The 12,402-nt window shown below is 43.5% G+C and overlaps 1 protein-coding gene across 2 annotated transcripts in view; it reads right to left on the bottom strand.

Annotated features, from left to right (window-relative positions):
• Nucleotides 1–552: 552 nt before the first annotated feature.
• The window catches only part of EFEMP1 (EGF-like fibulin extracellular matrix protein 1), a 114,529-nt gene continuing 102,679 nt past the window's right edge, over nucleotides 553–12,402 (bottom strand). For both annotated transcript variants that reach the window (XM_088477325.1, XM_088477326.1), the window contains 4 exons: nucleotides 11,883–12,002; nucleotides 7,350–7,476; nucleotides 3,829–4,024; nucleotides 553–1,121 (listed from right to left, as the gene is read on the bottom strand). In XM_088477325.1, the coding sequence (XP_088333451.1) occupies nucleotides 960–1,121; nucleotides 3,829–4,024; nucleotides 7,350–7,476; nucleotides 11,883–12,002 (605 nt within the window). In that variant the 3' untranslated portion in view covers nucleotides 553–959. The remainder of the gene's footprint in view (nucleotides 1,122–3,828; nucleotides 4,025–7,349; nucleotides 7,477–11,882; nucleotides 12,003–12,402) is intronic.

Genomic DNA, 12,402 nt, shown 5'->3' with positions numbered 1-12,402 from the left:
TTGTCCAGCCAGTCTTTCCTGCGCCCATCCCCCCTCGTTCAGCCAGCCAGCCTTCCCTGTCTTGCCCCTCCCCCAGCCCAGCTAGACTTCCCTGCGCCCCCCTCCTAGTCCAGCCAACCAGCCTGCCTTCCCTGTGCCCCCTCCCCATGTCCACCCAGCCTTTCCTGCGCCCCCCCCAGTCCAGCCAGCCTGCCTTGCCCCTCCCCATCCGGCCAGCCTGTTAAGTCCAGCAAGCCAGCCTTCCCTACCCCCCAGTCCAGCCAGCCTACCTTGCCCCTCTCACAGTCGAGCCAGTCTTCCCTGCACCCCACTCCTAGTCCAGCCAGCCAGTCTTCCCTGCGCCCCCTCCCCATGTCCAGCCAGCCTGCCTGTCTTCCCTGTGCCCCCTCCCCATGTCCAGCCAGCCTGCCTGTCTTCCCTGCCCTTCCCCTACTGCCCTTTGCCCCCATAGAATAATCAGCTTTCCCTGCCCTTTGCCACCCCAGTCCACCCTTCCCAGCCCAGTGCCCCCCCCGTCCAGTGTTCCCTGCCCTGTGCCATCCCCCACCCCTTTCCCATGCCCAGCATCCCTGTTTTATGCACCAATTGAGGCAAAACCCCTGCTATAGCTCCACTCACATTATCCACCACTCTTCCCAACTCTGCCTTATACCCCGAGGGGGGCTGCCTATTTTGTTTGTACCGGCCCCCAGAATTTCTGATGACAGCCCTGTCGGTGCGACTAGTTGTATTCTCATCAATACTGGTTCCATCAATAAAATGGCTGCCTCCACTGATGGTAGGCCACAGGGAGATTTTGACAATAAGCAAAACAATAGTATGTATTTGTAATGTAAGTACAAGAAGGTGTGCATCGACTATGCATACATTGTGATTCAAACAAAATCATCTATAAATAGAGAGTGATGTACTGTAGAGTATATTGTTTTATTTCCAGCGTTGAATATTTGAGCAAGGCGCTAAAATGCATATGGCCCCACTATTATTGTTAGTCGTAATATGGAACTTGAACGGTAGTTCATTAAGTTGCTAACAGTCACCATTTCCAGGTCAACAATGTATTCTCTTGGTCCAGATAGTGGTTTGATCAGGACAAGCATTGCGCTTACTCCACTTGTATGCTGAAAGACAGGACAATTAATGATACTGTTCTTCTCTGTATTTGCATCTACTTCTTTCAATAATGTTATATTCTCATAATATTTTCACATTTATTCATAGAACCCTTGAAACTGGGTTATTGCCTTATTTCAGTTTTCTCAGGGGTCCCACAGAACATGCCAAACACTTAACTATTTAATACTTTACTAATGTGGGGTGTAATTACAATTTTGGGGGTCTCTATAGCAAAATTTTGAGGGGGGGCTAGAATGTAACACCCTTCCTTCTCTCCCGTCACTTACCTTATTGAGCTTCTCTTCTATCTCAGCTGAATCCCGCTCTGTTCAGTTTCTGCTCAGTGAGGAAGGGAAACCAGACTTTCCTTCCCCTTCAGTAGAATTTAGTTTTGGAGCCCCATAATACTTTGTGGTGTATGCATTCACACAGCATTGAGCAGATAGCGGACACTGTAGTGGGAAACTGAGTACTGTAACTGTAGTGGTTTCAGTCTGGTTTCTCAGACATGTCCACTCAGCTGCCAGGCCCAGCAGTAGCTTCCACCCCAGTAGATATGCCCTTGTGCATTAACATCTAGAAATAGTAATAGAGTGCTCTCGTTATTGGCTCATTGGCACCACCATACAGATATCTTCAGGCTGATTAGCTTGGGACCATTCTTTGCTTGGAGTGAGGTAAGAACATTGTGTCAGGTGGTTTAATCCCAAGGGAAGCAGTACCAATTTTTTTCTCTTCCACTCCCGCACCCCTATGAACCATGCCTTGGAATAACTGGTTGCAGAAAGAAAAGCAGAGTACACTCTGCTGGTTGCTTCTTGATGCAATTAATTATACCATGGCTGTGGACAGGAGCATCAGGTGGAAGAATAGAGGACAGCATTGCAAAGAGCTGACTTTGATGTCAAATTAGGTGGTATCACTCCAGTGGTTACAGACTGAAGTGAAAGGGAAACCCTGCTTCCCTGCAACATTTAAGTGATTATTAAGTTCAGAAATGTGGTATGCAGTGCCTTCAGGGCTTCTTTGCTCCCATGTTACAAGGACGGAACATTGATTGAACACTGATTCAGAGATGTATGCAAACCCGACGGTTTGCGTCAATCTCAGATTGTTGGGGTCCTGCGCATGTGCAGAACAGGTCCTGCATGATCGCTCACAGCCCCCCACAATATTAACATGACAATTGGTATTCGAGCTCTGGCTAAAAAAGCACTCACATATAAGGTACCCATGTGACACCACCCAAAGGGGCTGATGCAGAGCTTGTTGTAAAATGGGCATAAAATACTCTTAAAAAGCATATGAATAAATAGCATATTTCTGCACATACAGTATGCCAAGCATTGAAATGCTTTACTGTCTGTAACAGTCTCACTTGCACCTATGTTGTAAATCATTTAGTTTTTGCATAAAAACGTATGAAGCATCAATTAAACAGCCATAAACTTTCTAATACAGCGTAAATAACTTCCTGTCTCGTCTATGCAAAAACACACACACACACACACACACACACACACACACACACACACAAAAAGCTTAAACTAACTCATAAAAGCGTAATCTGCATCCGTACAAAGGAAGAGAAATCAGTCAGTGGCAGTTCTAGGGGCGGGCAAGTAGGGCTATTGCCCAGGGTGCTGCTGCCTGAGGGCATGGCTGCAGTTACCCTGTCGGTGACGTCTAAGCCATTACAGACATTAATGCGGCTGTGTCGCTTTGATGTTCAGTTGCTCCATCCCACTGTCTCCCAGAATGCTGGTACCCACTTCTGGACATGATGACATCATACCGCGTGACATTGTCGTGGTCATGCATGGCATTCTGGGACTGGGAGCAGCCGCAGGGGAGAGAGTAGCCGGTCATGGAGCTGCAGCCTGCAACCTAAGCCTGTCTGCCTGCCTGACTCTGAACAGACAGGGGGAGGTGAGTTGCAGGGGGAGGGGACAGGAGGGAATTAGTGTATGGCATAATGTGTAAGGGGCATTACTGTGTATGGCATAATGTGTAAGGGGCATTACTGTGTGTGGCATAATGTGTAAGGGGCATTACCGTGTGTGGCGTAATGTGTTATAAAGGGCATTCATGTGTATGGGTCATTATTGTATGGCATAATGTGTTATAAGGGGCACTACTACAGTTTTCCATAATGTGTATAAGGAGTACTACTGTGTGGCATAATGTGAATGGGCTCTGTGTGGTATAACATGAATCGAATCTGTGTGGCATAACATACAAACTCCGGTGGTGCCATATCCACAAACTATGCTGCTGATCCCAATCCCTGCCAGTCTCCCAGAAAGCTGGTGGTGCCGGGTGTGATGTCGTCACACATTACAATCTGGGAACAGCCATGGGACACGATGGAGCAGCAGCACACTGTAGCAGCACATCCACTTACTGCTGGGCATACCCCTCTAGAGTGATAAACAGGGGAGGTGTCACGAAGCCACACCAATGCGCGCGCAGAAGAATGCTCTCTTCGATTTTTGCAGAGTTTATTTTTTTTTTGGGGGGGGGGGGGGGGCGCGCCAAAGGGTTCTCTAGTCCATAGAATATAGAGTTGGGCTACTGCTAGGCTGCTCTATGACAAAATAAATATTAGCATGTGCATGGCAGGTCCTGTTTATGGATACACAAGTTTTCGGAGGTACATTACTTAATTGGAGTTGAGAAACATTTAAAACATTTTTTTTTCTAAAGACTTACCCGTAAGTAGAAATCTCCATTTTCATTTCCAGATTTAATCCTAAATGTATTAATTGTATTAGAGTAGATCAAAGTAGCCTGAATTTGAAAGATATCAGAAGGCACAGCTCGGTTGGAACGAATGCTCATGTATTTGTAGACAATGCTGTATGGTTGGTCCCGACAAAGTGGATTCGTAGCAGAGCAGATACAGCGGCTGAAAAATAGCAAATCTTACTGACTTATAAGTTTACAGTATAAGCAGAATCTATCATTTTGTTGGGTCTATTCTGTTTCATTGCTTATACAGGATATATGTTATGTTGATCTATTTTGTTTTTTCCTGTTTCTGGGCAGCACTTTCATATATTGATCCTGCCTTCTGCCATCTGGCCAGTAGGTGGAAGCATACTGACCAGATAGCAGATACAACACCGTACAGTTTATGACCCTGATTTCTTGCACCTGTTTTCTTGTGTATATATTTCCTCCCTTCTGGAACTTCAGGGCTGGCATTATGTATTGCTGCTTAATGATCTTATTATTCTATTTATTCACTGTTTTATTTTTTGCAAGTGAAACTGGAAACTTAAGTCAATACTTGTACAGATGTACTGAAGAAAGGCTGGTAAATCGGTAACAGGTTTTTTTTTTACCATTGCCGAAACCCATTAGCCTCATCCTGAGTATCTTACAGTAAATGCTCATTGGACTACATGTGTCTCTTGTATAGATGGAGCTATTGGACTGTCTGCCTCGCACAGACTGTCGCAGCCCTTTAACTTCACTCTGGGCCTGATTCAGAGGTGGACGCAATGGCGATGTTTATGCCAGAGGTTCTCAAACGCAGTCCTCAAGGTACCCCAGCTGTTCAGTTTTTAGAGATATCCATGGTTAAGCACATGTGGTCAAATCAAATTGACTGAGGTACTAATTAATTCACCTGTGGTCAGGCATGGATATCCTTAAAACCTGGACTGTTAGGATGCCTTGAGGATCGAGTTTGGGAACCCTTGGATTAAGTAGTTGAGTGATTATTGGTGGTGTGCACGTGCCTGTGTCATGTCTCATTACTGATGTCGCTTGCAGTGAGGATTTATTTGCAAAGTGATTGACAGGCATGGACCATTTGTGGGTGGCAATGGGGAGGTGGCGACTCCAAAGCAGGCGTGTTGCGACCGTTTTGGAAAAGTGATCCTGTACGCAATAAAAATGTCTCTGGTGTCTTAGTTCCTGTGGCTATTCTGCGTGATCATAGGTTTACTTAGAAGTCCGATAATCGATCTGTGACAATAGGATTGAGACGCAAGTGGGCATCTCAATGCAAATCGTGGTGGCTGCAACATTTGCATACCTTTGCAAAGCCATCGCGTACAAATTCGCACCTGGTGTGGCATTAGCGTACATCTCTGAAACAGGCCTTCTGTTCCCAGGGTCTGTTGTGTATCATGATTCTGCATCCTTTGTGCGTTGCTCAGTGTTATTATTTATTTATTACTTGTATTTATTTTGCCTTTTTCTCTAGTTTATTCTCACCTAGGCAACTCTCTGGGTGAGATTCTCACCTAGGCAACTCTCTGGGCAACTCTCTGGGTTTACTCAGGCTTAGGATTTTGAATGATCCTTCTTGAAAAGATTGTAACTACAGTATAGGGGAGATGTATGAAACCTTCAAGAAAGATATAGTGGAGCAGTTGCTTGCCCATAGTGACCAATCAGCTTCTAGCTGTGATTTATATAGCAGTCTATAATATGACAAAAGCTGAGTGGTTGCTATGGGCAACTTCTCCATTTTATCTCGATCAAAGGTTTGATATATCTCCCCCAATCCGCCTATATGATTACTTCATCTGTTCCAGTGACCAATTGTAATAGAAAAGTAGGGACTACAGATATTCGTTGACTCATTCCCATGTCAGCCTAACTATAACAGGAAAAATTTTTGATGCCATGATTGAAAGCTATAAGTATTTTTAATAAGAAGCACTGCAGCACAAATGAGGTGCATTCAAAAAGTAACAAAAAAACTTACTTTAAGAAATTATCAGTGGTATAGATTATAATTTAATACTTTGCTTTTTAAAAAAAAAAAAAAAAACCCAGATATCACTTAAGTCTAATAGTAAAAGTTATCTATTGCTGCAAAGATTTAGGGTTTAGGTGGTGACAAAAATATGCTGTGAAATATAATAAAAAATCGATAATTGAATAAAAATGGTCCAAATTTCATTCCCATTTCCCACCCCATCAAAATTATGTAGAATATTTTACATCTCACATATGCAAAAAGTCAGAATTTATGTGGTTCCAAACCTACCCTAGAAAAGTGCCCTCCCCTCAATTCCCAATATAGTCTTATTATTTTAAATGCCATTGGCAACTGTTTCTGTCAGAAACTTTCTAGACTAAACCAGAGAGCTTGTAAATTGGTTCATAGGGTTTAAAATGGACGGATTCAGCAGAATCTGTATCAGTAACAGTATTGGTTATTTCTATTTAAAGTAAAAAGTAACACATAATATGTCATTAGTCATGATTAAAGGCAGTGGAGATGTCTGCAGATATAGGACCTCATTCAAACCTGCTCGCTAGATGCGAGCGCTCGCATCCAGTGTATGCAAATTTGTCAAAGTGACGCCATGGGAAGCGATCGCTCGCCAAGGCATAAGCACACCCACTTTGGCTGTGTGAGCGATCGCTCTGTGTATGCAGATACCCATTAGCGTATGTAGAGACGCCCACTAGCGCACGTCATCTCCAGGAAGTGTATTAAAACATTGGTACATCGAGCACCATCGGTAGTAATGCAGCCGTTGTGGTTGCCTTACCCTTCCACAAGCACCGCGAGGACTTCAGTGTAAAAAACAGGCATGTGACGCTGCCTGTTAATTATACACACCTTAAAAACGGCGTTGAAACACCCAGGCACGCCTGCGTTCGCACCTCCACTCCCCCGTTATCAGTGTCCTGCCTCCGTAACCACCCACAAATGGCCTCTCCTGTCACTCATTTCACTGTGCTGTCTTTGCTGGGCGAGCGAGCGGCCTGCGATCGCACAGAGTAGTTTGCGCACGCGCAGAACGAAGCGTGCGCATGCGAGTTCGCAAACCATCGGGCCGCTTGTGAGCGCACAGCGTTAGCGAGCGGGTCTGAATGAGGTCCATAGTGTGTGTGATTAATGTCATTAAAGATTCATATATTTTGCACTCCAAGTTTGCTCAATATGCTTTCCGTCTATTGTACTTTAAATGCCTGAAGCTGACAACATGAACAGAATATCAAATGGGCTGTACAAAAGTCATTAAGTCAAAGACTTCCTCTATCCTCTCGGACTAATAAGTCAGTGACCTGACCAAAATGGCAGTCTAGCTACTGTCCACATAATGAAAATGAATGGAAATTAAAAAGAAGCTATTTATGTAATGAAGAAAATGGTGGGGAATTCTTGTGTTTTCCAATAATCATATAGGTACAACAAGTTCTCATCACTGAAATCAGAAAGCAGAAAGCAGTTCAGAACATTTTACATGCAATGTACTTACTTATCTGACATCCGAACGTAAGGGTCTTGGCAGGGGTTTGCTGGATAACATCGGAATCCGCCATAATAATTCCAACACATGCCTTCTTCTCCACAATCATGAGTGTTGCTGTCACATTCATTTATGTCTGCAAATATATTAAATGGGAAAAAATCAACTTTTGTGTTTTCCACTTTATTCAGATGTAATATATTTTGTCAACATTCATCATGTCAACATGGTTATGGTGTTCATTGAAAATGTCGACACTAATGAAATGTCGACAAAAGTATAAAACATCCATGGTGGTCTAATGGCTCCAGTGGTGTGTTCCGGGTCTAACATTGACATCAGGATGACTTTCAGGGGATACTGGGTGGCTTCCAGTGGTGAGTATTGCTAAACTTAACCCCTAACCCTAGCCTCCCCTCCAGCAACCTAACCCTTCCCCTTGTGCCTAACCCTAACCTCCCCTCCAGTAGCCTAACCCAAACTCTCTACCTTGTGCCTAACCTCCTCCTCCCATAGACTAACCCTCCTCCTAGTGCCTAACCCTAGCCTCCTCTCCCACAACCTAGCCCTTTCCCTTGTGCCTAACCCTAACCTCCCCTCCCATATCCTAACACTCCCCCTTGTGCGTAACCTCCCCCCATTGTCTAACCCTTTCACTAGTGCCTAACCCTAACCTCCCCTCCTGTAGCCTAACCTTAACCCCCCCTTGTGCCTAACCCTAACTTCCCCTTCCATAGCCTAACCCTCCTCCTAGAGCCTATCCCTAACCCTCCCTCTAGTGCCTAACCTTAGCCTCCCTCTCGGCCCTTAACCCTTCCCCTTGTACCTAACCTCCCCTCCTGTAGCCTAACACTCCCCCTTTTGCCTAACCTCCCCTCCCATAGCTTAAGCCTCCCCCTAGTGCCTAACCCTAACCTCGCCTCCCATAGCCTAACCCTAATACCCCCCCCCTTGTGCCTATCCTTAACTCCCCTCCCGTAGCCTAACCCTAAACCTCATGCAGCCTATCCACTCCGGCCCCTGCAGAATATTGTAATTTCACATGTTGACATTCTTCACATGTTAATATTCTGCACATGCTGACACGCTCAATGTTGACATTTAAACAAAATTGTCATCATAGCTGTCGACACAATGAATGTCGACATTGTAAATGTTGACATTTTGGCTACTTTCCCTTTCTTCTGGTTCCTGCCATGCACTATACAGTATATTCATCTGCCTCTCAGTCACCACTGACTAAAGGCCCTTTTACAGGCTTCTTAAGTCTCATTCTTTAGTGCCTCCAGCACGACCAGGCCTGCTGCGGTAAACTATCCCAGCCTCTGCAGCTTACCCGAACAGACTGCCCCACAATTTATGCTTGGCAACTGAAGTGGTCCAGAGTGGTTGAATATTTTCAATCCAGGGAACCTCCTGATTGAAGAAACAATAACAGCCGCACTCATTCTATGATAAGAAGATCCCCCACCAATCGATCCGACCTACAGTTTGTGAGACTCAGACAGAATGCTGACGTTTCCTTGCTCAGTAATTAGGCCCCTTCAATACCTTACTTTGCTTACCCACCAGAATTAACTCTGACTTGGAGGTGTTGCAGTACCTGCCAATCTTATTCACTCCTAACCTGATGCAAGGTTCATGCACAGTCCTCCTGCCAATCTTACTGTAGTTCCTAGGGGTAATGGAACTGTCGTATATCTACATGTGTTTGATAGCCACCTCCTACTGACCGCCCAGGGAGGCCCACCTCTGGTGTCTGTCCAGGCTAGCGCTGATGTCCACTCATGCTGTGCATCACTCCCGGATGGCACAGAAGTCCACTCACAATGCACATTGTTCCCGGCTAGTGCTGAGGTCTGTCTGTGCTACTCCTGCCCCATCCACTCAGTGTCCCAGTGGATCGCCGTAGCCCCTTGCTCACAGCGTGTCTTCCCAGTGTGATGGCACACAAACTGCATGCCAGAGTTCCCTCCTAAATCACAGTATGGGCACAGCCATGTAGGATTCTGTCACCTGATGCTCTTCCTCCACTCAGAGCGCTGCTCCCAGCATACAATCCCTGGGGATCCTCCCTTGTAAATTCGATTTCCTGACTGGCCTCTGTTGCAAGTAAAACATTGCTTCTGCTGAAGTTACAGCTTTGTGCTGAGCTCCCAGGTACTCTGTATCTGAACAGTTCCAGTCCGTGTGATTCCAGTTCCAAGTCTGGTTACAAGTCTCCATTCCATCTAACACTCCAGTCTGGTTTTACCACAGAGACTTTCTTCTTTAAACATCAGTCCCATCCGATATCTCCAAACATCAGTCCCATCCGAAAGATCCAAATACTGGTTCCATTCAACATCCTCAAACATCGGTCTCAAACCAATCAAGTTCTTGAAATTCATCAACATCGATCTCAAACCGATCAAGTTCTTCAATTCATCAACATCGGTCTCAAAACAATCAAGTTCTTCAATTCATAAACATCGGCCTGAAACTGAACACATTCTTCAATTATCGGTCTCAAACCGATCAAGTCCTTCTACTCATCAACATTGGTCTCAAACCGATCAAGTTCTTCAACTCAACACCATTGGTCTCAAACCAAACAAGTTCTTAGATTTATCATTATCGGTATTAAACCAATCCAACTCTTGATCCAGCATCATCGGTCCTAACCTATTTTGCCCATCTCTTCAGTATCCTATATCCAGTTCCCATTACAACCTGCAATAAAGACATTTACTTTACTGTCCTCGCCTTTGGGCCTATCATTCTCTGTAGTTCATATAACTCCTCACATCATACATTAGGAGGTCCTGGCTCTAGCCACCCAGTTTCATCCACGCCTCCCAAGTCTCCTCTTCAGTCTCCCATGACTGTTCTGACCAAATGCGCAGATCAAAAACATTGAGGGCCAAATGTAATAGGGTGACAGTTTAGAAAATGTGAAAACTCTCACATTAGTTGAGTTCTATCTTCAAAATGGTAAAACATCTGGATAAGAGCTTAACTCGTGAGGGTTTTTTTGAGTCTAAAAACATGTGAGTTTATTAAATTGTGCGACTTTAAATAGTGTAAGAGTTTACTGCTAAACTCTCACATTTTCTAAACTCTCACCATAATATATTTGGCCCTGAATCTTTGTGCGACATAATGTTGACTTAAAATCAGGCCCAGTATACATACAGGTGTCAACAATAGCAGAGTAAAAAGGATATGATAAGCAGTGTAGTCAAACAGTGAGAATAAGTAATAGAAATAGAATACAGTACTTGTTTATAAAGGAAGCAACAGGAAGAGGGAGATTACATTGCTACTTTATAGGTCACTAGTAAGACTTCAAGCATTTAGTGGTATATTTCCTAAAGTGCTGGTTTTTAGAAGTGGAGAAGTTGTCCATATCAAGCAATCAGATTCTATTTATTATTATTATTATCATCGTTTATTTATATGGCGCCACAAGTTTTCCGCAGCGCCTTACAAAGTACATAAACAAATAGATTGATTTAACATTTATCTAGCACCTTATATAAGATAATAGCTAGAATCTGATTGGTTGCTATTGGAAACATCTCCACTTCTAAAAACCTGCACTTTAGTAAATATACCTCTTACTGCGTAATGTATGCAACTCTAGGGACTCTTTCTCCAAAAATACTTTAATAAAATGAAAACATTTAGAGATGGGCAATTATAATGGCTCATGGACTGCATAACAAAATGTGTCAAGTAGGACTTCAAAAACTGCACATGCAGCTAGAAAAGGGACAGAGGTGATATGATAGAAACTGTAGATTTGTCTGAATCAGTGAAGGAAGGACAAGACTCACAATGTGCAGCCCAATATGACTTTAATGCATGTCTGCATAACACAACATGGCAACCGGGGAGAACTTCCAGGGCAGAGACTAAGTGGCGGGAGATCCCTTCTGCCAATCATGTTACACACACACCTACAGAAACAATCCAGTACATAAGTAGTATTCCTGCAGTTCAGGAATACTATATATATATATATATATATATATTTTTTTTTTTTTTTTAATGAGGATTTGTAGAATGGGACATGCTTTAAAGGTAACATAATAAAGAACTTAAAGGGAGTGATATTTCCATGGAAAAACTCACACAAAAGTTGTAACAGGGACTTATATAAGAATTCAATAATACATGGGGCAAATATATTGCTAAGACTCAGGGGCCGAATCAGTTACATGAGAGGTCGAGTTGGTACTTTGTAAAATGTGCCCTAGGCACATAATAGGTAAGCCACTCGTATATTTTAATTCCTGGAGGGTCAGTGGTTCCTGGTTTTGTGCTTTGTGATGGAACCTCCATTATGTTGTTGAACCCAGACGTATATTGCGTACATTGCCATAACACTGCGATGCAGCTGAGCAAGTCATTCATTTTGTCAGGTCTAATTTTAACGTCTTTTAAAACATCTTTAAATGAATAATGAACATTGCAAATTATAGGGATTTTAGTATATGTTTCATTGTGTCAGTTTGAGTCCACAGGTGGAAAAATAAATAATTTCATAATGGCACAAACCTTGACAGGATCGAGTTCCAACAAGCTGATAGCCTTCCGGGCACACACAGGAGAATCTTCCTGGTTCATTAACACATTGGTATTGGCACAGAAAGCTGGATGCTCTGCATTCATCAATATCTGTTAAACAAGTCATTTAGTATAAAAACATTGACAATTAATTTGTATTTACATTCTTTCTCTTAATCATTTTCATATACTTGTTTCTGTTAGAAAAACTATTAAAGCAAACAATATGTACAATGTACAATCTATTTGCAAACACAGATACCTTATCCACCTGAAGATATACAGTACACGAGCTCTCTGATCATCCATCCCTACCCGAAGACAGATTGGGAAAGAGATATCAGAGTTTATTCTTCCAGCATAGACATAGTGGTACCCAGGCTGAGAGCAGCCCCCCCCCCTCAGCACTAGCGGCACATGGACTGGGTAAAGAACACCTCCACCCTCCCCTCTACCCAACACTAAGTACAATGTGAAAGCGATATGTATATTCCATTCTGATACCATGTTC

Source organism: Taudactylus pleione, unplaced genomic scaffold (genome assembly GCF_031769625.1).
Source record: "Taudactylus pleione unplaced genomic scaffold, aTauple2 ptg000201l, whole genome shotgun sequence".
Lineage (NCBI taxonomy): Eukaryota > Metazoa > Chordata > Amphibia > Anura > Myobatrachidae > Taudactylus > Taudactylus pleione.
This window is presented reverse-complemented; position numbering and strand designations above follow the sequence as displayed.